The following is a 26,084-nucleotide window of genomic DNA, read 5'->3' as shown; positions in this document are numbered from 1 at the left end:
TTCTCAAGCCTTCTTCCAGGAGTTTTCTCCAAGGAAATTTGAATGAAATTTTTCAGAAAGTATAGAATTTGTTGAGAAAAATCTTTGTGACGTATTCTTAAAGCAAATTTTAGGGTACCTTCTGACGAATTCCATCCAGAATGAGTCGAATAAAATAAAAAGCGTGCTCGATAATCTTCGATTTGGATTAAATTTTGCACATGTTTTTGGTAGGGTAGAGTAAGTGTTTTCCGTAGAAAAATTGATCATTTGGACCAAGTTTAACTTTTGAAAATATCCTATAAATTTTTGCATGCAACTTTTTTGAAAATTCTAACTACGAAATTGTTGATTTTAGAGAAAAATGTTCTATGAGGAAGTTGTAGTGAAACATTTGGACCAGAAGAAAACAATATACATTGAAAAAAATATTTTGTTTATTTTTATCAAAAATCCAAAAATAATACTCAAATTTTAAATTACACAAAAGCCCCATTTTTATAATTTTTCAAATTTTCACTACAGAATCTTGATAGTAAGCAGATGTTTGGGACAATGTTTCTTGATGGAGAAATGTTTAATTAAAAAGTTTTTCTAGGAACAAATTTTGGCCGCTTTTCAAAATATTGATGTTTTGTCAAAATAAATATGTTATTATGATACATAAAGAATCTTGAAATTATTCGGAACCATAATGATTATCTTGATCACTTCCCTGGAAATAGCCATTTCCGAATTATCTAAAGTCTAATGCAAAAAAATGATAAATAAATAATAAAATAGGCCATCTTCATTAGTTATTCGCGATTCTCCATCAAGAGAAATACGTAAGTGGAAAGTCTATTTCAATATTTAAATATATTTTTTGCATCAAACTTGATATAATTATAAAATGACTACTTCAAGAGTAGTTATCCAGATAATCATCATTGTTTAGAATCATTTCAAGATTCTTCACGTTCATCAGAACGTATTTATTTTGACAAAAAAAAATTGAGAATCCACCAAAAAATGTTCTTAGAAAAACTTTTTCATTAAAATTTTCTCCATCATAAAACTTTGTCCCAAACATCTGCTTACTATCAAGATTCTAATTTAAAAAATATTAAAAATTGGGTTTTGTATAATTTAAAATTATTAGTTTTATTTTTAAATTTTTCATGAAAAAACATAAAATATATTTTCAGTGTATATTTTTTCCTTGTAGCCAAAACGGTTCACTTTAACTTCTTCATAGAATATTTTTCTCTAAAATCAACAATTTCGGAGCTGAAATTTTTCAAATAAGTTGCATGCAAAAATGTATAGGCAATTTTCAAAAGTTATTCTCGAGTCAAAATGATGTTGAATGATGTTTTTTCTCTGAAAAACACGTATTGTACCATGCCAAAAACATGTGCAAAATTTACTGCAAATAGGACCATCTTCGATTTTCAAGTTCTGTAACTGACCGATTTGACATGGAATTCGTCTTCTGTTACAGTTACTTATATAATTTCTTAGGTCACCCTTAATGAAAGAGGATTTTCAGAAAGACTCACTCTTGAAGAACTTTTAAAAGATTTCCAAGATTATTGCTAAGATAATTGAAAAAAAAGAAAAAAAAAACCTAATATCTCGCAGGATATTGTGAAGGAACTCCTGGAAAAACAGGACGAAATTCTAAAAAAATGTGTAGGAATAATTATTCCTACAATCGGAGGATTTCATAAAGAAATGTTGTAGTGTTAACTGGCATGGAACCTTAAATGAACATTTCAATATTCCATGGGGATTTTTTTAGATATTCATTGAAAAATGTTTGGATGAACTCCAGTAATCCTTGGATGCAATGCTGGAGAAATTCCTAGAAACAATCTAAAGAAACTTAATAATAACACAGGTCGAATTTAAGGAATCATTTGGAAAGTTCTCAATAGATTTATACGAATAACCCCTCGAGTAACTATTCTTTCAAATAACCGTAGATGAACTGGCGTTGAAATTTTTGTCAGGTTTTCTTGGAAGAAAGTCTGTGGGAAACTTTGGATATTCCTTAGATTAACGACAGAGGAATTCGGTTGAAAAGTTAGTGAAACAATATCTGGGGGATGTCCTTGGATAGTCTTTGTTCAAAGTACTCTCTGAGAAAACTACTAGAGGTAGTAACGTTTAAATGCTCAAGGATTACCTGAAGAAAATTCTGGAGGAATTCCTGTAAGCATCCTATGAAAAATTTCTGAAGGAATTGGTAGAGGAATTTCTTGAAGATTTTCTGATAAAATCTCTGGAGAAACCATAAGGATAATTCTTGAAACTGTTCTCGAGAAATATGAGGAGCATATTTTGCACCTCAATTATCTGCAAGCAAGTAGGCAAAAAAGAGACTTTAGAGACTATTTTGATTAAAATAAAGGCTTCAGACTTTATCAAAAAATGAGACTTTTTAGAGATTTGCATATAAATGGTATCTAAAAAGAAACCTACTACCAACCCTACCAACCTATCCTTTACTGAATAAATATAGAGACATTAAAACATTAATCATGTTTTGGTAAGCTGATGAAATTTCATACTCGAAAGGATCCTCACTGAACAGCTCATATAGTGTTTGAGAGCGGCGCAGCCGATTTTTTTTTTTTTTTTTTGGAATGAAGAGAGTTTTCTGTGGCAAATAATGGTAGCTCTGGGTTATGACGCAAAAATCCTTTGTCGTGAACAAATTCTATCATGAATTACTGCCTCAAAATAATTTCCCTGATTGTGATCAAAATTCCCTGAAAATTCCAGGTTTTACCAGGTTGATTAAAATTCCCTGATGATTCCAGGCTTTCCAGGTTTTCCAGATAGTAGATTATTTTTAAGTTTAATATTAAAATATTATTAAAATAATAGAAATTTCAAAACATCTACGTCAGTTGGGGTCGCAATTTGAAATGAGCAAAGTCAATGATGCTACCGCAACATTCCTGTATCACATTTCTCCGACTACCTTAAAACACAAACTACGCAATCCGCAGTATGAGTCAAAATGCTTGATATGCAATGCATCAACTCGTCATAATGGATCGGAAGCCGAGTGATGCAAGTTAATTAGCCCACACCTGCAAACCTACTTACTTTGCGATCGTCTTTTTATACGGCCTCTTCATCGCCAATCGATTTGCTCGATGTTTTTCCCCTCTGTCTTATTCGATCTCATCTCATACCTTTCGCCGTCGCTTAATTACCATACCTCCCAACACTTCTAGTCGGTACCTAGCTGCTTCAAGTGATTTTTTTTTCGATTAATAGTATTTTGCATCTTGTTATCACCGGTGGTCGTCGTCGTCGGTACTTTTGTTGCACACGCGTACCATGTACGAGGTGGGACATACCTCCGAGAGGTGTCCGGTTCAAGGAAGTGAGGAAATTAAATTACACAAAATGATATTACGGGTCTGTGGGAGCGGTCTGCTTGTCGAACTACTCTTAAGTAGCTGGTATTACGTATGAGGTTCCCGGCTGTCTGGGTTGGTTGACAAGGTGTTTATTTTTTTAGCGCAGGACTTTGCTTTCGCCATGGAATATCGGAAGATGCTAGGTCAAAGTTTATAGTAATATAGTTTATATTAAAGTATAGGAATAGAATACTCCCCCAGTTATCAAGCACAAGTAGTTAGCTGTCACAGTACTTTTCAGTGCTAAATTAAAAACGATACTTTTCAGTGCTACTAAAACAGTACTTTTCTGTACTATTTTTTCTACTAAAGGGGCCATACGATCCTTGTTTGAACCCGTGCCTTCGATTTTTCGTTGGACCCGTTGGCGAAAGCTAGCGGTGGTAATCCTTCTTGGACACCGTCTTGGGAAAAAACCTCTCGAAGGTCACGTCTTCTTCCGTTTATTAACTAAACATGGTATCAACAACTAACAAAAGGAAGGGTGAATCTCTGAATTCACTACTTCCTTCCAAAAAAGTGGGTTTTAAAACTGTCACTACACGTGGCAAGAATGGAAGAAAGGACGCTTCCCCGGAATGCGAAATTTCTTCCAAGGGTGAAATGAATAATTATATCGAAATGAGCAATCAGTTCGATGCTCTAGACAAATTTTCCGAACACCAAATCGAAGCAGCCTCTAGCCCAGGCTCTTTGCTTCAAGTGAGGAAGCAAAGAGTGCCGCCTATTGTGGTCAGTTCCGAATTTGGGGGATTAGGCAGGAGATCTTGAACTCCATTAGGGGAATCAAGGTCTCCTTCCAAATTGCAAAGAAAGGAGACTGTCGTGTTTTGCCGGAAACTCTTAAAGATCGCGAACTTCTCAAACATCTTGAAGAGAAGAAGCACAAGTTTTTTACTTATGACGACAAAACTGAACGTTTGTTCAAAGTTGTCTTGAAAGGTCTCTCAAGTGACTTTAAGTCACCTGAAGAGATCAAAAATGGAATAGATGATTTACTTGGATTTTCCCCAGTCCATGTAATCATTATGAAAAAGAGAACCCAATCTGGCATTGTTCGGAAAGGGCTTTCTCAAGAATATTATTTAGTTGACTTTAACAAAAAAGAACTAAATAATATTAAAGCTTTAGAAAAAGCAAGAATTATGTTCGATGTCCGTGTGACATGGGAACATTTCCAGAAACCTGGAGGAAATTACCAGAACCCCACTCAGTGCCGTCGGTGCCAAAAGTGGGGTCATGGTACAAAAAAATTGTCGCATGGATGCTAAATGCATGATTTGTGGAGGTTCTTCTCACGCCAAAGAAGTCTGTCCAGTGAAGAAAGATACCACCAAGTTCATATGCTCTAATTTTGGGGCTAATCATAAGCCAAATTTTTGGAATTGCCCTTCACGCAAAAGAGTCATCGAGGCTCGTGCCAGGCAGATGAAAGATCCGTTACGATAACGGTCGTTTCCGCAATTTGCCTGGTAGAGTATTGAACAATGCTCACTTTTCAGTTAACGATCACTTGATTAGGAATCATACCCACCAGGAAGATCATAATCATGCTCATTCACAAACTAATTTTAATCCGTCGGGTAGCCGTTCTAATCTTTCAATTTCGAATGTACCTACCCACGGTAAATCCTTTGCCGATATCGTAACAGGTAATTTGAACTTCTCCCCTATTCGTTCCATGAGTACCCATTCTACTTGTTTTAAATCAAATGGAAAAAACCCTACCGCCACAGGTAACTCCTACTTAGCTTCTTCGTCTACCGAAAATTCTAATGGGAAATCATCAAATGTACCCACTTCAAGTGATGCAATGTTCAAAGCCACCACTATGACTGAGGCAGTCCAAGTTGGTGTAAAATTTACAAATCAAATTGTTATTGGATTACGTTTTTCTAATGGATCCAAATAATAATTTAAATATTTTAAATTGGAATGCTCGTTCTCTGAATGGTAAAGAGGACGAGCTGTTTAATGTTCTTACAGTTAATAACGTGCATATAGCAGTTATTACCGAAACTTATTTAAAACCTGGATCTAAACTAAAAAGAGATCCTAACTTTTTTGTTTATCGTAATGATCGACTTGATGGGGCATGTGGGGGAGTTGCAATCATCATTCATAGGCGTATAAAACATCAACTGTTTTCGTCATTTGAAACTAAAGTTTTGGAAACTTTAGGTGTTTCTGTTGAAACACAGTCTGGTAAATATACTTTCATAGCTGCCTATTTGCATTTTCAATGCTCTGGACAGCAAGTCAATTTGCTCCAAACTGACTTGCGAAAATTGACTCGCAATAGGTCAAAATTTTTTGTCATTGGTGACTTTAATGCCAAACATCGGTCATGGAATAATTCTCAAAGTAATTCCAACGGCAGCATTTTATTTGATGAGTGCTCTTCAGGATATTTCTCAATTCAATACCCTGATAGCCCTACATGTTTTTCCTCTTCTAGAAATCCATCTACGATTGATTTGGTCTTAACCGACTCTAGTCATCTTTGTAGCCAATTAGTTACTCATGCTGATTTTGATTCTGATCATGTCCCTGTTACATTTCAAATATCCCATGAAGCAATTCTCAATCCTATCAGCTCCACTTTCAATTATTTACGCGCCGACTGGAATATATATGAAACGTATGTTGACTCTAATCTTGATGTTAACATTTCTTTAGAAACTAAACTTGATTGACAATGCACTTGAAACTTTAACAAATTCCATTGTTGAAGCCAGGAGCATTGCAATTCCAAAATGTGAAGTAAAATTTGAATCCGTGATTATAGACGATGATCTTAAACTCTTGATCCGTCTTAAAAACGTGAGGAGAAGGCAATTTCAACGCACTAGCGATCCTGCTATGAAAATTATATGGCAGGATTTGCAGAACGAAATCAAAAAACGTTCTTCTCAATTAAGAAATAAAAATTTTGAAAATAAAATTTCTCAATTGAACCCTAGCTCTAAGCCCTTTAGGAAATTATCTAAAATCTTGAAAAAACCTCAGAAGCCAACACCGGCATTGAAAGAGGAAAACAAATTATTACTAACTAATTGTGAAAAAGCTCAAAAACTTGCTATGCAGTTTGAAAGTGTGCACAATTTTAATTTAGGACTTACTAGTCCATCAGTAAACTTTTCGAAAAGGTTATTTTGAACAGAATGATGGCCCACATCAACGAAAATTCAATTTTTGCCAATGAACAGTTCGGATTCCGCCATGGACATTAGCCTGGGACACGGTTATATGCCCATTGACCTCTATAAAAATCCTGAACACAAATTTCGAAAGGCATCTCTACGATGAACAACATTGCCGAAGACCGCAAAGCAATCCGATGCTTGTGAAAAAAGTTATTAAGCATAGACTATTCAGAAATTTTGCTCGATTTTGTTATTATTGTTATTCCTTTACGTGTTAATCAACGTCGCGTTGCCAATAGGTTTTCATTGAATAACTTTTTTCACAAGTGTCGGATTGTTTCGCGGTCTTCGGCAATATTCTTCATCGTAAAAATACCTATCGAGGTATGTGTTCAGAATTTTTATAGAGATCAATGGGCGACCTCTGGCGATTTTTCTTTGCAAAAGTAAGTTTTCCCATAGTAAATCCCATACAAACTTTGAACGGCTGGCGCTAAAATATAGTTTCTTCGATCGAGCTAAAATTTTGCACAGTTGTTATGGGACCTAAAAGCAATCCAAAAAGTGGACTGGAGCGAGAATCTAAATTTTGTCCCACACTAAATGGACATTCGACCACTCATCAACTTTTACGTGTAACAAATTTGATCCGTTCCAACAAGTCTGAACGCTACTCTACTGGTCTTGCTCTTCTAGACATAGAAAAAGCATTCGACAGTGTTTGGCATGAAGGTTTGATCGTAAAATTAAAAAACTTTAATTTTCCAACATACATTGTTAGAATAATTCAAAATTATCTGTCAAATCGTACACTTCAGGTTAATTATCAGAACTCCAGATCTGAAAGACTTCCTGTAAGAGCTGGTGTTCCTCAAGGCAGCATTTTGGGACCAATATTATACAATATTTTCACATCTGAGTTACCTCAGGGATGTCAAAAATCCTTGTTTGCTGATGACACAGGCCTCTCCGCCAAAGGACGAAGTCTACGTGTCATCTGTAGTCGATTGCAAAAAAGTTTGGATATTTTTTCTTCATACTTGCAAAAATGGAAGATTTATCCTAATGCTTCCAAAACTCAACTAATAATATTCCCACATAAACCAAAAGCTCTTTATTTGAAACCTTCAAGTAGACATGTTGTCACGATGAGAGGGGTTCCAATAAATTGGTCAGATGAAGATGAAGTATCTAGGGCTCATGCTAGATAAGAATTTAACTTTCAATAATCACTTTGAGGGCATTCAAGCCAAATGTAACAAACATGTAAAATGTCTCTATCCCCTTATTAATAGAAAATCGAAACTTTGTCTTAATAACAAGCTTTTGATATTCAAACAAATTTTCAGGCCAACCATGTTGTATGCTGTACCAATATGGACTAGCTGTTGTAATACCAGGAAGAAAGCTCTGCAGAGAATTCAAAATAAAATTTTGAAAATGATTCTGAGGCTTCCTCCCTGGTATAGTACCAATGAGTTACATAGAATATCCAATGTTGAAACATTGGAACAAATGTCAAATAAAATAATTAATAATTTCAGGCAAAAATCGTTACAATCTTCTATTGCCACGATTAATGCGTTATATGTTTAGGTTAAGTATATTGAAAACGTTTTTTTTTTTCTTATAAGCAGGTGAAATCCACTCACCTGTAAAAAATCTGAACTGCTACGGCAAATGAAATGTAATATGTTGTTAACAAAATGTTAATAAAATCTTAGATTTGTGTTACCAAATTAGGATGATAGTGTTGTCTAATAACACAGAACACCTAGATATACGAAATAATGAATGTAATGTTTGGAATGATACTAATGAAGAAATTTAAAAATAAAGTAGTTGAAAATGAGCAATAGAAATGCATATAAGAGCAATTCTCGCTGAAACCAGGCCGCCATATTTTCACCTTGATAGCACTCAACATGTTGAATTTAGAGGCTACCATGAACAACAAGGTTACGTATATTCTTCTTATTATTATTCTTCATTTTCCTGACGTTGCGTCCTTATCGGAACCGAGCCAACTACTCAGCTTAATTAGTTATAAATACAGGAATTTTCTTTTATAATGCGATTTTGTATAACAGAATATCTTTGAATTCAGGAATAATGAATAAATAAATTCAATAAATAAAAAACCGTCCAAAAACATTGATTGAAATAAACAAACATTTTTTCTACCATACGCATTGTTGTTCATTGAATGAAGTTTATAGATTGCGCGTTGGGACATTAGTAAGTCTTGTGGTAATATCTGTAGTTTTAACATAAAACATTGCCAAAAGTACATAAACTTAGAATGGAAATCGTAAGTTTTTTGGCAAAACATTAATTTTATGAGCCATAAAATATCGTTTTTACTACCGCCCAACATAATGGTGAAAAATAGCGAAATTGAAAGATGGAAAGCAGGCTTTGTTTTAATGTGGACGTAATGCCGAAACGCAGATATATCATCTTGATTTTCAGCAGTTGAATGATGTTTTACCATCTCAGCGCTCATCGTGTTGAATTGAGGCCGCCGTTAAAAATAAAAAAAACAGCTCCAATATGTTTTCCTTCAAAGTAATGCATTTTTTTCATAATGGTTCTTCTAGAATGGTCCGTTATAGTTATTTTGACTTATCACAGGGTTCTTGTTCAAGTCCCTTTTTATACAATTTATTCACCAGAGACATCATTTCCATTATTCCAAATGGATGTTATTTTATACAATTTGCGGATGATAATGTCATTTTTGTTAATGGTCATAGCAAAGAAGTTATTCGTCATTTTATGCAAAATTGTTTAGATGATCTTCACTCATGGGCACATAATAATGGTTTTACTTTTTCAGTTCAAAAAACAAAACTCATATTATTTTCTCGTAAACATTCTCCAGTAATAAATAAATAAATAAATAAATAAGTCTCACCAACTCGAAACTCTGTCAGAAATCCACAAAATTTCGATCAGTCTTTTCTCTCGTATCTGTGAGAATCTTGCCTCGCATTATATGAGAGTCTTAGCTAGGATCTGTGGGAATTGTGCCATTGACGCCGTCTAAATTTGTGAGACTGCAGTCCGGGATTTAATAAGAATCTTGTTCCGAATTCTATCAGAATCCCATCAAGTTTGCCAAGGGGTTTTAGACTATTACGCTCTAGACTCAATTGGAATCCTGGATAGTATTCTGTGCGAATACTACTCAACATTTAGTGAGAGTTTTACCCAAGATTCTGTCAAAGATTTCGTTCTCCAATGCACGCTAATTTGAAAACAGCTAAGAGTAATCGCTCACGAACTTTTCTGTCAAGAGATAGCGTTACATTTGTGTCCTTTTTGTGTTTTGTGGAAACTACAGAAGTGGGGTATATTGAGATTAATGATATTTGGTTTTACCCAAGATTCTGTCAAAGATTTTGTAAGGAATTTCTAATGTCGTGAGATACCGTACCCAGCATTTTTTGTAAATTTCTTTCAGAACTATATAAAATTCATGCCCAATATTCTGGGATAATCGTATTTGCTATAGCATATATTTGTGTTTGACTAGTTTGATAATTTTACAACAACTTCCGTTCACACTTAATAGAAATTAAGTTTTTTCGTAAATAAAACTTGTCTTTTATTATTTAAAAAAAAAATCAAAATAAAGAATAGGGGGAGATCCCCCAGTACCGGACACTTAAGCCACTAAATTCATAACTCGAAAAATATTGGTTTAATGTGCTCGCGTTACCCATTTATGATAAATATTATCATTTTTATAGTGTACAAAAATAAATTTGAAAATATAAGTATGAATTTTGACATTGCATTTGGATGATGTATTTTAGTACCAAATTGATCGATCTTGAAAGGTGGCACCCAATACCGGACACAATCTGGAAATGCCTCGAATTTTGGAAATTTGAACATCATTGAATGTGTTTACTTTAGGAATAGAATATAATTGCCATTTCAATGCATTTGCAACGTTTACAAGAATAATTTGAGTATATCATAGTTTGCAAGATGTCCATCAAAAACCTCTTTCTTATATGATGAAAAATAGCACATTTTACGATGTTGTTCTTAATGTTCATTTTTCCTAATTTTATAGCATGTTTGATACCATGATCGACGGAATCCATGAAAAATGAATGTATTTTGAGACACTCGTGCAATAATTACAAAGATATCATATAACAAATCAGGCTGTCCGAAACTGGGGGACAGGAGGTGCTTAAACAAAATTGTAATATGTCCATATTTAGTCCAATTATGGTACAAAATACATTCATACTATCAAATTAGAATTATGTTCGAATATGCTTGCGTGATCCAAAGAATTTTTTATATTCAAAATAATTACTAAATAGGCTCAAAATTAAGGCATTACGTCAATTTTTTTGAAATTTTCAATCTTTTGTACTTTTTTAAAAAGGCATGCATATTTCAAGGGTGTGTTATTCTACGCAAACATTAGTCTCCAGAATAGCTTCCTTTACTACTAATACACCATCTTGATTGGACCATGATTTCTCAATGTTTCGACTTTGTCCGGTATTGGGTGCTGTCCGGTACTGGGGGATCTCCCCCTACTTTGTATTCAAAACGATTATTTTCAGCTACACTTTTGTGCAAACCAGCAAATCTAGAAATAATTGAAACTTAAAAAGTGTGTTTAGATTCTAAATGATGTTTACCATATAAATAGTAGAGTGGTTCAAAAAATCGTTTTTGCTCCACACCGCTCATTCGATTCTAGATCAAATTCTGGGTGTCCTCTCAAAGTTTGAGCTCATTTGGATGAAAACTGAGACTGCACAAGTTCTTTAAAGTTTATATGGAAATTACTATGGGAAACGCAAGCAATTCATTCAATCGGTCATAGTGTTTGCCCATGTGCTCTTGGGGATTAGAACTACGTTGATACTGTGAGATATAAAAAGCAGCTACAACTTTGCCGAAGACCGTTTTTGAATCGGACGCCCCAGTAATAGGTTATTGATTTTTGAATGAGTTGTAAAACTTTGGCTATAATTATTGGGTTGTTCTGCAGGCATCACTGGATATATACAGTAAAACATAGTAGCCATGATTTGTGCGTGCTATCTTTCACGCCAGATGCAGCAATGTTGCCTGTTCAGAAGTTAAATGAGCACTGCTGAAGAATTTGTGACTGGAAATAAATCAATAACTAATTACTGAGGCGTCCGATTTGAAAACGGTCTTCGGCAAAGTGGTAGCTGATAAATGTATCTCACAGTATCAACGTGGTTCTTATCCCCAAGAGCACATGGGCAAACACTATGACCGATTGAATGAATTGCTTGCGTTTCCCATAGTAATTCCCATATAAACTTTAAAGGGCTTGTGCAGTCTCAGTTTTCATCCAAATGAGCTCAAACTTTGGGAGGACACTCAGAATTCGATCTAGAATCGAATGAGCGGTGTGGAGCAAAAACGATGTTTTGAACCACTCTAATAAATAGTGTTCTGTGAAATTCTCGGCTTTCTAGGTGGAGATTTGAAGGTGGTCCAAAGGCGATGTAGGTTTACTATGGAAAAATTGTGAAAAATGTTCCAAACACGTTAGTACTAGAATGTAAGTTCACCCTTATCATCCCGTAGTGAAACCTCATTCTTTAAACTATAATTAATAAAGTTGCTGAAGAGAGAAATTTAATCCGACGGATAGGAGAAGAGATATTCTTGAGTTTGTTTGCTATTATTTAGCTTTATATGGGATTATAGCCCTGCAAACATCTACAAAAATCCCAAACAATATTAGCTCCAAAGGGATTTATTTCTTCAGCGACATCCTTCATTAAGGTTTGAAGAATGAGTTTAGACTATGGAATGAAAATTGTGTACTTACATTACAGTACTAACGTGTTTGGAACATTTTTCAAAATTTCTCCATGGTAATTTCCATATAAAGTTACATTGCCATCTTTAAATCACCTCCGAAAAAGCTGAAAATTTCACAGAACACTACTTTTATGGTAAGGATGCATGAGAGATTGGATTATCAAACATTTTTCAAATTTTGAATCGCCTCAATGTACATACTACAAAATCGGCTTGAGTTCCGATCCACAGTGTATGATTCCAACTGCAAAACGTAGACGTCAAACTTAATCACCAACAGTTATAAATAAATTTCGTCGAAATACTGTAACAGGTTCCTTAGGAAAGTTTGCCGTTAAAATTGGAAAAGATCGTAAGTGTTAATTTTCCATCGGGTTCCGCAAACTGGAAACAAAATTCTCGTCATCCAAACATCTCTGCAATCTAATAAATTCGCGTTAATTATGAAACCGGTCAGCCTGTTGCAAAATTGACGATACAGCCACAGGAAATAATTCCTCACCGCACAAACATCTCGCAACAGCTGTCCAGCACATTCTGTTCACGTTCCACTTTCTCCATTCATGAACTGACGACCGAACCGAAGTATGTAATTAGAGAAAAATATTCTGATTGGAGGGAAGAGAAAAGTTCCCATCGTAAATTTCGGTTTGACGTCGCCAAGACATCACATACGCAAACCGAGAACCGGTCAACTCGTCAATATGTGGCTCCCTTCGCCACCAGATGTGCTCTTCACAGAAGCAATTGCACTTTGAGTTTCTGTTCGAACAGCAAAAATGATAATTTAATAGCCAGGGAATGTACATTTTATGGCAGATACCTTTGAAGCGGGGCTGGCCTATGTTTACGATCTTTCGATAGGATATTGGCGCTGGCCGGTGTGGCACTAATGACTCAGGAGATATTTTTCCGACCCGAGCAGCCATAGTTAATTGAGTCGTAAAATGAGTGGATCAATCGGGCGCGTCAAACGAATGGCTGCGGGGCTACGAGAACAGATGCTTCGCGGGAAAATCCTAGGACGATTCAATTCATTTAACGAAAATACAGCCACAGATAAACATACATAACACTCACGATCCATGGACCACGCTAGATCTAAATGGTAATTTCAAAGTATCGTATCTCACAACCATCAGAGATTTATTTTTCGTGTTTGATTTTTCATACAAGCAACTTCTGCACTTCCTCCAATGCCATTCATTCAGAATCAACTGGGCAATACAATGCCCAGTCTAGGACCTAAACTTTCATCACATTTATAATACACACGTACAGAAATCCAGCGTAGTTGAATCAACAAATTGGTTTGTCAAATTCAATTCATTCCAGTTGGTTGAAATTACAATCATGTTTGTTGTATCAACAATTATATTTTGTCAAACTGACACCGATGATGTCTAGTTCAACAAACTCATTAATTAATGGGTCAATTGGCAGAAAAAGCTCTCAATTAATAACTGTTGAAATGCGAGAAGCAGAATCTGTCCCAGTTGGGACGTAATGCCAGAAAGAAGAAGATGACAAACATGTTGATCGAGTTTGACCCGACTGTTTGTGGAACATACAATCCCTTTCTCTGCGTGTAGATGTTTAACATGCATGTAGTTTCCATACAAAATTCCTCGTTCTTTTTATAAGGTACTGCAGAGCAATTAGTAAGTGTATATTTAATGAATATGAATTTACGTGCCAAGCTCATGCGTAAACCTTCGAGGTCATTCAGAACATTATGAGATTTTTCACATATTATTGCTAAATATATCAAAATATTGTTTACCTGCCAATCATGTCTTCGTAACAAGTTGATGAAGTGCAATCATATTTTGATATTTTTGATGTAAAAATGTTGCAGAAAACATGTTCCTTCAATACTTCTTTAATTGCCCTCTTTAATAATTTTTAAATTAAATAAAAAAAATGTATAGTGAATTCATTCTAAAACATCATGTAAAAATGTTCTTAGTCCATCAATTACGTAAGACAATTTTACGGTTTGGTAAAAAGCGAGCTGTCTCAGCCTAATGTTTTAGTTACCGTGTGAAATCCAAATTTGACAGCTTTTGTATTGTATATTTCCATAAGGCGGTACCTTATGGAAATATACAATATATATTTCTAAAGCAAATAATATTGAGCATGAACGTAGTTGATAAAACATTAAGTTTGAAGTCTGTTCAAAATTTAGCAAAAAATAGCCTAACAAGCTGACAAACGTGCATGCAAGTTGACTGAAATCGTTAAATAACACTGAATAACATGTTTTTGTCTCAAGCTTCAACATATCGCTATTTACTTAATTAAGGGTTGCTGAATCTATTGCTGTTTTCAAAAATATCATAGCACGTATGGTTTTTGAGATATTGGCTGTTGAAATTACCAAATTTTACGATGTCAGCCAATTTGCATGCAAGGTTGTATGTAATTTTATTTACTTAATTTGCCACAGAATACAAGCTTCATGTGTATAACAACATGCAAACATGTCGAAAAGGTCGATTTAATCGAAATTTAATCGTGCAATTTCAACCCGATTATATCTGAAATGGAAGTTAAAGGCCTATTTTCCATGCATGGTGGATTAAATCACGAAATTTTGATGAATAATACTTTAAATTTTATGTAAACATCATTGAAACCAGTGATTGGCGACCTGTAGCTAAGAATTGTGACGTACTTGAACATTTTTAAGAATGGTTTCAGATTCAGCAACCACAAATCTACTAAAGACACGTAATTTGAATCTTGAGACACGGACAAAAATCATTTTTGTTGCGCTGTGTAATGCATTTTTAACAGCAAATATCCCCAAAACTAGACGTGCTATGACATATTTTTAAATGGCAATGTATTCAGCTATCCTCAATCAAGTAAATAAAGTGATTTTGGTGCATGAGACAAAAAAAAATGTGCCATGTGTCATGCAAAAAATATTATTTCTGTTAACATTATGAGTCGGCAGACATCACGGTGGTTTTAATATTATCAAAAAAATGTGGTCTATAACCAATTTATCGGTTAGTGTTCGATTGATCATTCCGTATTTCAGGACGTTGCTCAAGATTTTATACCACCAGCTGAGCTCAATAAGGCTATACGATAAGCTCTTATCTATGTTCTAAAGTGCACTATAAGGATATATGTATTCATACGCTACAATCTGAGAAGATTAGAAACGATTTTGAGGAATAATCTTAAGAGTGCGGGCCTTTTCGGGTTTACCAGAGTTTCATCATAGTTTCAATGATGTGGTGCAACAAAAGCAAGTAGTAAGTGCAAAAAAAATTACGTGAGCGATTGTTTGGGTCAATAAGTCATTCGATTTGATAATGAAACCGAAACAAATGATATGGTCCCTATATTCAATGCAGTATCTTTGGCTGGAAGGAACCTGGGAGGGAGAAACCGATACAAAATTTCTCTACGTCAAAGTGAACCGAGATTTTGCTGTCACGAACTGTCACTGTGAGCTGGGCACTTTTTGCTCTAATTGAATATAATGTATTGGAATACGCATCTTTTTACTGTTTTCAATAAAAATGAACATTAAACGCATAGAAAACTGTGGCCCTTTTTCAATGTTTGTCCAGAAAGATCGGAGGTACACAACAAATAAAAAGTATCGATTTTCACCAAGCCTGCCTTGATTGTCGTTGGCAAACTGAAGTTATCTTGCAGTTTGGAAACAACTTTGTATCAAATTTCGTGTGTAGTATCTGTGCCTCCCTCCATGAAAGGAACCAATATGCCACGTTTTGCTCTAAAAACACTTTTTTTATATATTTGTATCATTGTAATATATTGCGGTATTCCTCAACATTTTCAATTGTATTCTCGATTATGGCTGTCCACAGCACGTTTTATCGATCATCACCGATTTCAACCAAATGTTGGTCAAATGTTCATCAACTTGAAACTTTTAAAAACCCAATTTTTTAGCCGATCGGACCACCCCTCGGTCCATGACACCGCCCATGTACTTTGCTTACATTCTTCACTATATATCTTCAAAACTATTACACATAGAGAAAAATTACTTTCAGCACTTTTGAAGGAAATCGTTTAAGGAGTCTTTTTTTATTATACAGTGTTGCCAAATATAATTATTTTCAATTTTTAAAGTTAAAATCGATTTTTCGTCGAATGATTTCTTTTTATTTTAAAAATTTTGATTGCGTCGTTTTTATTAGACATTTCACAGTCGAAAATACTTAACTCCCCACGGTGTTTTGATCCAATATTGAGAAATTTTGTTTTTAGGTTAAAAAGTCCGATTTTTTCATATAAAATGCCAAGCAATTTCAAAGATATTAATTGAAGAATGTAAGAAAATCATGGGCTTTGTCAAATTTGCAATCACGACGGGGGTGTCATGGGTGGTGGTGTCCGAATGGCATAAAAAATTGAGTTAATTAACTCATTACGCGTGACAAAGATGGATAATTTATGAGTAATTTCTAATTTCTGTGTATACATGAGATGGATGGATGAGAAGGGTTTGCGTGAACGTGAACTGTTGGGATTTGAATTCGAAACTTGTAACCTTCTAAGTTATTGGATCACCAAAGTAGTTCGGTGGCTTCCCAAGTAACACCGAAAACATAAATCCAAATTTAAAAATACACAGTGTGTCCTACAATGATTGCTAGAAAGTTTTTGAAACATATCATGTCTCACGTAAGTCGCTATTTTGTTTTGTTAAACCTTTCAATATTGAACTTGAATGGAGATGTTCTACTAAGGCATATAATTTGTTTTGCAATACAAATCTACCATATTGCTGAAAATGTTCTTATTGTGTTTACTATGTTTCGATCATATTATGTTTTATATTTGTCTTCTTATGTTTATCAAAACATGTCTTTGGTTATATGTCTTATTTCGGTTGGTTTAGACATGTACGACAAATAAACAGTCTCAATATGTCATATTCATGTTACATGTATGTCATAATATATACTCTTTTCAAACATGTTCTGAATAAACAAATTATGTTTATTTTCAGTCAAATATAAGTTTTTCTAGTTGTCTATAAAACAAATGCAACAAAAGTGACATTTAATACTTTTGATAGCATGGATGATACACTGCCAGCTAAGAAATTCGCCATATGGTGTCCACTGAATACTTTTAAGCAAATGTTTTGAGTAAATTATTATTTTTAAGGTATGCTCTAAATGCCGATTTATCAATTTATATGAATGAATAGAGTGTGGTGGTTGTTTGCCACTGTTTAGTACGAAAAAGGTTCAATGGAATTACCTAACTCGCTTACAGTTGTGTTCATGCAGGGTTTACGTGTTTTTAGTCCAGTGATTTATCAAACTCATATCACACTGTCAATTTATGATCACACTAGTTGTCCCTGAAAACACTTCACTGCCTTGAATGAAACAATGGCAAATGATTGGCAATGAAATTTTTGTCTTTTCCCAAAACACTCGTCAAGCAGTGTGTCTAAGGGGACCATCTTAAGTTTTTGAATTTAATTTTGAATATTTGCCATAACGATGAAATTTTTGTTCTGAAGCTTTGAAAAAATTATTAATAGTTCAGTAAAAGTTCAGTGTAGTATTAGAAAACAAAATAATGAACTAATTTGCAAAATGTGATGATTCCTTTTTGGAAATATTTACTTGGCTTGATGTCGAAAAATGTATATTGAACGATTTATAAGGGCGAATTGATTTTTTCAAAGTAAAAGTGCATATTTCACCATAATTTTTGATTCGCATATTAATTTAGTGTTAAATAACAGTTATGCAATCAAAAATGAAGGCTTGTCAATGTTTGCACTTTTACATTTTTCATTGTCGATCATCCAATGCATTTCCACTACCGAATGTTCTCAGTATTTTGTTGCGTTAATGGTGTGTTGGACAAAGTATAATACATAATTATGTATACCTGAACCCATATGATACATAATTTTGACAACAAAAATATGTTGCACAAGCTCCACCTTCTGCGCTTTTCCAGTCATATATAAGTATAAATTCCAGTTTTTTCGCTATGAAACAGAACATTCTCATTAGTCATATTGAAGTCATTGTGATTTATATGAGACATATTGTGTTACTTGGGTTAGTTGGTGAAGCACTCGCCTAACATACAAGAGTCGTGGGTTCGATTCCCACCTGAGCCCGTTGATTTTTCTAAAATTTAATTGATAATTTTTTGATTTTTACCAGACGTAATGAGTTAATTAATTTAAAAACCATGCGGATTGGATTACCTAACAGTTCAATATAAAAATTTGGCTTTTTAAACATACCAAGTGAATGAATATTTGAACAAAATGTAGTTCAAATCGTTAATCGTCGGTTATACGTTTGTACTTTTGTGTGGACATTTGGTATGGACTGATCCACATAGAAAAGTATTTTTGGAGAAAAATGGGACCAACCGGTCACTTCTAGTCATCGATACGGAATAAAGTATGCTCCATCTTACTATAGTAATATAGGGTGTACCCAGTTTATTCTGCACCAAGAAAAATATATTTTTCAACCCGCAATCAGGGCTACATGGGGGGGAATGGACCTTTTTAAGTAAATGTGAAAGGTTAAAAAATGGTTCACGGTATTCTCCAGATGATACTACGACAAAAATATGATTTGTATTTCCACAAAGGTAAATGCCTCTATATATTAAACAATATTGGGGCAACATTGCGCCAAACGGTATCTTTGAATCATTGCCACTGAATTAAGTGCAATTAATCTTAGTACATACCCAGATTATTTTACGCAGGAAAACTACATTAAGATAGTCCCTGCCCTTAGGTGATGGGATTGACGGTGATTTATCAAGTGATTGCATATTGTTGATATTGTGAAATATACTAATACTAATATATTTATCGCGAAAATAATCGTAATTATAACTTATAAAATGTAAGCTAGTCTAATAGTTTTAAATTAAATAATGACATGTGTTTCAATGCTTAAATATATTTTACACTTGATTTATCACACCTTCAGCATGAGTTTAGTTACTGTCGCATGACCTAACACCAGATAACTACGCGTAATGCTGGAGGGACCGGCAGGGCTCACTACCAGTCTCTACTAACACTCAAATCACTAACAAGACTGGGAAACCAACGATCACCTTCATCAGTAGCACTATTTCTAATAGTAGTATTAGTTCAATATACATAAATCTTTTTCAGTAGACCACGAGGCGCAAGAGTGGGTGCGGGTGGTCTCTGCGTCTCACAGGTCATTGAAAATAGACATTTATGTTAGGTTTACTAACAATGTAGTAATTATTACCTTAGTAATACCGTAAGGTGCCGTAATTCAGCGCATCGCCTAAATCCGCATGTTTGGTCCAAAATTAATCGAAATTTAAGAAAAATTTTGAAATTTGTCCATACCGCTATTTGTATATGCTGGTAATGCATAATAATTCCAATTAAAATTGTCATGAACAATAATTTACGATTTTTGAGAAATATTCCAAAATGTTCTGAATTACGGCATTTTACGGTATTGCGTTATTTAGTAAGGTAGGTTGTAGCTGTGATAGAGATAGTTTAGTAATGTTACTGATTTATGTATAATAATTAGAAAACTGATGGCACTGCTGTTATTGAAATGTTTCATTTTGAAATATCTTTCATAATATAATATAATATTGTTGAATAAAATGCTGTAATTAATAACTTATTTAATCCTCTACGCATTTTTGCACTACTTTGCATTTATCACACCAACACTGGCGACAATACCGTTCTTTGGATATTATTTCTGTTATGTAGTAGGGGAGGTGTACCAGTTTTGGCCACCCTAAGGAAAAATATTGTTTATACATAAATCAAACGACTTTTGGTTACTGTCAATACATTAAACGAAAGCTTTCAATTCATGCTCAGCAGGGAAAATATGAAAACTAAACAGAAACTTTGTTTTTGTATTAAAAATGGGGGTGGCGAATACTGGACCTCTTGCACCAGTATTTGCCACGATTTTAATTTCGGTTCCTGAATTCGCCACCTACGTTGATTTCTTATGGAGGGTGGCGAATCAGGAACACCATGGCGAAAAATAGGTGCAAAGGAGCAAAATTTAATGGAAAATGATTTTTTTCTAGTATTTTCTGAGAAAATTTTGCGGTTTCCAAGAATGTTTCCGTATCATCTTAAAGCAATTTAGCGCACACTAAACAGTTGGCAACCATATATGTCGTAAAACATTATATAACCCGGGGTGGCCAATAACTGGAACATGGCGAATACCGGTACACCCTCCCTAGTAACTTCTATCGTTTTTATTCTATCGATCATAACATAATTATCGTGAGCGTAGTAGTGGAAATAACATAGAAGTAGCTTTTGTATTTGTAATTAAGGTATCATGGTATTAGTTCCCTGTCCTTTGGTTCAGAAAGGGGTATGGGCGCGTTTTGCCAACTCGGTCGAGGCAGATTTCTTGTGTGAACAAGTTACAACATGGACGTTCTAAAATTCCAGAATGAAGTGTTGTGCATTTGAAGATGGGATGAATTCGCTTTCGTGCTTTACTGCTGCTTATCTATAAAGTTATATGCAATAACCGACCCTTAGCTTAACTATTTAAATTAACAGTTGCAAATATAATAATCGTTTTGAGTTTACTAACATGTCGTCGCGTTAATTTTATCATAATGATCTTTTATCTACATCCGTCGAACCATTCTGAATGGCCGTTGTGAGAATATCACCAAGAACTTCTCACATGCAATAAAGCTGGATTGTCATACATTGAAACATCAAGGTTCTCGCTCTTTTGGATTCATTTTTTGTTGTTTATCATTAGTTTCAGGGATTGTTATCGTGGGAATCCAAAGAGCGAATTTTGTATGACTTCAATGTACGCCAATACTGCCATAAAGCATGTAATAATCACTAATATTCCTTCTCTCTTTATCCTTGTTTTCATATCTAACCCGCTTCGAGGAATAATTCATCGAAGAGGAAAGGCATCTCTTATCATGGCAGCGTAATGGCCGAGAAAACGTCGGTTTGCGGTCGCATCTCTTCATCCTCGGTTCTGCCCCACGCTCGCCAAATCGATACGCACTTGATCCGCCCACCTAGCTTGCTGCACTCCACGCCTTTGTTAAGTATAAAGTTTCTGTAATCATTGAATACTAATTGAAAGGTAAATCAAATGAACTTATTATTTAACTAATAACAAATTTGTTCCACAGAGCGATTTACAAAACACCACACAAAATCCCTCCTTTCACATATCCTTAGGCAAAACACTTCACTACCGTTATATGTATGACTGATTCATGTTCTTTCGACCTTGCATCATTCATACGTGTAGGGGAAGTCTAGAGTAAAAGCAAAACTTAAAGAACCTTCTGGTCAAAGATGTTGCGTTGCCTACTTCCCAAACTCCAAAACCCCCGGTGTATTATGGAAGGTGTGAGTTTTTAAACTTATGCTGGAGACTTGGCCCCTGACCCCCTTGTACATCAATAAAATAAAATAAAATAAAATAAAAAAAACTACATTAAGATAGTCGCAAACAGTTACAACTTTTCTTAATTCCTAAAAAGTTGCCTTTTTGGATAAAATGTTGGGCTTCAAACGTTTGCAATGGGTGAAGCTGGCACAATTCGATTCCGTGATGTTTTTATTTTTAAGGAATGTGGAGGTATTTAAGAATCACAATCAGTCACATAAAGAGGGGCTCCTTGCATGTCTTTTTCTCACTGCAATTAAGTTCTCACTTACCTATGGTTTTCAGTATTTGAAAATCGTCCAGATCATACTGCCGCGGTTGTTTGCAACGAACTCCGCTGATATTATTATTCGTATCAGAAATATCGTCAGAGTCATCGTCGCTATCGCTGCTGTCGCGAGTATCATCATCAGTGGAAGAGTTTCGGGATCGAGCATTCTGTTTGGGGTCACTTTTGGCTGTCTGGGCAATACTGCTGCTGCTGGAGGAGGTGTCTGTGTTATCGTCTTCGTCTTCGTCACCGTTACCGTCGTCCTCGTCGTCGTCTGCGTCGTCTAACTTTCTTGATTTAGATTGATTTTCCTCTTCGTCTTCTTGTTCTTCTTCTTCCTCTTCTTCCCCCTCGTCGACCTTCTCGTCGTCGTCTTGTTTTATGACCCTGTAATTGAGAAAATAGTTTAAATTAATTATATGATCGTTTGCGAAACGGTACTCTTACGTACGTTCTTCCGGTAATCTACTTAGAAAAAAAATGATTAGCCTTAAAATCAGCCTGATGCTTTTTATCATAGAACACACTGAGATCACGCTATCATCAAGGATTGTGCAGCTCTTCTACGATTGATTTGGTTCTAACCGACTCTAGTCCGATTTGTATCCAACTGGTTACTCACTTTGATTTTGATTCTGAGCATGTCCAAATTTTGAAATTTTTGCTTCCCTATGTTTAAACGGTGTCAATTATGATAAAAATTATTCTCCCAAAATTTGAAGTGATTTGGAAGAAATTTTGTTGTGCAAACGCCATTTGAAGTTTATATGGAAATTACTATGAAAAAGACAAAGCTTTTGTGTTCAGTCCTCTAACTGCTCGAAATAATATTGTATGGAAAAGTGAACAAACTCTTCTCATGTGAAATCTTCTCAGCTACAACTTTGCCGAGGACCACATGTTGATGGGAAGTGAGGATAATTTGTTATTATTGATGACAAAGTCTAAACCATGCTGAGATGATCATTCACTTACTTTCAGAGCAACACTGCTTTTTTGCTGTTGAACATAGTAGCCTGGATTACTTTGATCTATGGACCTATGCACGCGTTCACTCATTGACGTTTGAGCGGTGCCGTATTATTTACGTGACCATGGAAACTAGTGAATTCGACACCGCTCAAACGTCAAATCAGTGAACTCGTGCATTGGTCCATTCTACCCACCAGGAGCACCACCAGGTCCGTCACACTCGGGCTCAGATTGGGTACCACTTCTAGTACTGCATTTGGTCCCTCGGTAGTACAAAAGGTACCCAAGTTTGACAGATCGCAGTACACTTTTCACGGCATTCTAGATTACCATATGAGCCATAAAATTTTGGGCAACTTTAAGGGACATGGAGGTCTTTAATTTGTCTTTGGCACCACTGTTGCCTGCCGGGCAGTTGGTTCAGCATGCACAAAGCATACCCAGTTTATGATTATGAATAGCAGTTTATCCTGACGTCCAATCAAAATATGATCTTCAGCAAAGTTTTAGCTGAAAGGATTTTACATGAGAAGATTGTGTTCACTTTTACATAAAACATTATGACGAAGAGATAGAGGGCTGAACACAAAAGGATGGCGTTTCCCATAGTAATCTCCATATAAACTTAAAATGGCCTGTGCACAGTCAAATTTCTTCCGATTTATTTCAAACTTTGGGAGGATGCTATTTACCATAATATAAGCCGTTTAAGCATAGAGGAGCCAAAATTTCAATATTTGCGTCACTCTAATGTCCCTGTTACATTTCAAATATCCCATGAAGCGGTTCTCAATCCAATCAGCTCCACTTTCAATTATATACGAGCCAACTGGAATTCATATGAAACCTACATCGATAGTAGTCTTGATGTTAGCATTTCTTTGCAATCAAAACTTGATATTGACAATGCTCTCGAAACTTTAACTAATTCCATTGTTGAAGCAAGTAGCATTGAAATAACATAATGTGAAGTAAAATCGAATCCGTGATTATAGACTGATAAACGTAAAGAGAAACAAATTCAACGCACTCGCGATCCTGCTATGAATATTATAGGGGAAGGGTGGTGAAATGAACACCTTAAGGATATCATCTTGTTTTTGATAGAAAAACGAAGAATAGTAATTATTCTATCGCACAAGATCAAATATAGGGATGTTATCTAAAGCAGCAACACGAATTCAGGCTTAAATAGCTAAATTTTCACGTATTTTCATCGCTAGCAAAAAACGATGGAAATGTTCATTTTACCTGCACTATGTGGGTAAAATGAACAGCTGTTGGTGGCAAAATGAACATCATGCAAAAAAACCTAAGCAAAACTAATATTTAAAAAAAATGTTATTGCATTCCCGAAAATATATCTATAAATGCTTGTAACCCATTCAACAAGCAATCTCAAAGTTTCAGATTTGACATCATATTACAACAGTGGCGCGGCAAGTGGGTAGGACAGGTAGGACATGTACTACGCACAAAAATACCTGGGTAGAACATTCAAAGGATTGGCCTACCCACGATTCATAAAAAAAATATTTTAAAGCTTTCTACTGATCGAAAGATTGAAAAATAAATTTAACTTTTTATCATAAATATCATTATGATTTGGTCAAATTCCTTACTTTACTTTACTTTTGCTGGCTCTACGTCCTTCAAGACATGACCTGCGTCACAATGTTACGCCAACTAACTCGGTCCATCGCTGCTAACCTCCAATTCCTCGATCGCCCCACACTTCCAAGATCCTGCTCCACTTGGTCAAACCACCTAGCTCGTTGCGCTCCCCTTCGTCTTGTACCAGCCGGATTTGAGTTGAACACCATTTTTGCGGGATTGTTGTCCGGCATTCTCACAACGTGTCCCGCCCATCGTACCCTTCCAGCTTTGGCGACTTTCGTGATACTGGGTTCACCGTAGAGTTGCGCAAGCTCGTGGTTCATTCTTCTCTTCCATACGCCGTTCTCACATACTCCGCCGAAGATCGTCCTAAGCACACGTCGTTCAAAAACTCCTAGCGCTTGCAGGTCCTCTTCGAGCATTGTCCACGTCTCATGCCCGTAGAGGACTACCGGTCTTATAAGCGTCTTGTACATGGTACACTTAGTACGGAAGTGAAGTTTACCAGACCGCAAGGTCTTGTGGAGTCCATAGTAAGCACGACTTCCGGCGATGATACGTCTTCGAATTTCTCTGCTGCAGTTGTTATCCGACGTTATCAATGATCCGAGGTAGACGAATTCGTCTACCACCTCGAACTCATCCCCGTCGATCGTCACGCGTCTGCCTATGCGAGCTCTATCGCGCTCGGTTCCTCCAGCCAGCAGATATTTCGTCTTCGACGTATTTACCTTCAATCCAACCCGATCTGCTTCACGTTTCAGCCTGGTATACTGTTCAGCAACCACCTGGAACGTTCTTCCGACAATGTCCACGTCGTCAGCGAAACAGATGAACTGGCTGGATTTATTGAAGATCGTGCCCCGCATGTTGAAGCCCGCCCGTTTCATAACACCTTCTAGCGCAATATTGAACAGGAGGCAGGAAAGACCATCGCCTTGTCGAAGTACTTTGCGTGTTTCAAACGGGTCCGATAATGCACCCGATATCTTCACACAGCACTGTACACTATCCATCGTTGCTTTGATCAGTCTAGTCAGTTTCCCGGGAAAACCATTCTCGTCCATAATCTTCCATAGCTCTTCGCGGTCGATGGTATCATAGGCCGCTTTGAAATCGATGAATAGGTGGTGCGTAGGTACTTGATATTCGCGACACTTTTGGAGGATCTGCCGCAACATAAAGATTTGGTCTGTCGTTGATCGCCCGTCCACAAATCCGGCTTGATAACTTCCCACAAATCTGCTTGCCAGTGGCGATAGACGGCGGAAGATGATCTGGGAAAGCACTTTATAGGCTGCATTAAGAATGGTGATCGCTCGATAGTTCTCACATTCTAACTTGTCACCCTTTTTGTATATTGGGTATATTATTCCCT

The 26,084-nt window shown here is 35.7% G+C and overlaps 1 protein-coding gene across 2 annotated transcripts in view; it reads right to left on the bottom strand.

Moving 5' to 3' along the window:
• The window catches only part of LOC5575457 (cAMP-dependent protein kinase catalytic subunit PRKX), a 251,102-nt gene that overhangs the window by 185,313 nt on the left and 39,705 nt on the right, over nt 1-26,084 (bottom strand). For both annotated transcript variants that reach the window (XM_001661926.2, XM_021848840.1), the window contains exon 4: nt 22,119-22,504. In XM_001661926.2, the coding sequence (XP_001661976.2) occupies nt 22,119-22,504 (386 nt within the window). The remainder of the gene's footprint in view (nt 1-22,118; nt 22,505-26,084) is intronic.

The sequence above is a fragment of the Aedes aegypti genome, chromosome 3 (genome assembly GCF_002204515.2).
Source record: "Aedes aegypti strain LVP_AGWG chromosome 3, AaegL5.0 Primary Assembly, whole genome shotgun sequence".
In the NCBI taxonomy this organism is placed as follows: domain Eukaryota; kingdom Metazoa; phylum Arthropoda; class Insecta; order Diptera; family Culicidae; genus Aedes; species Aedes aegypti.
The sequence above is the reverse complement of the archived record's forward strand: the minus strand, read 5'-3'. Positions and strand labels throughout refer to the sequence as shown.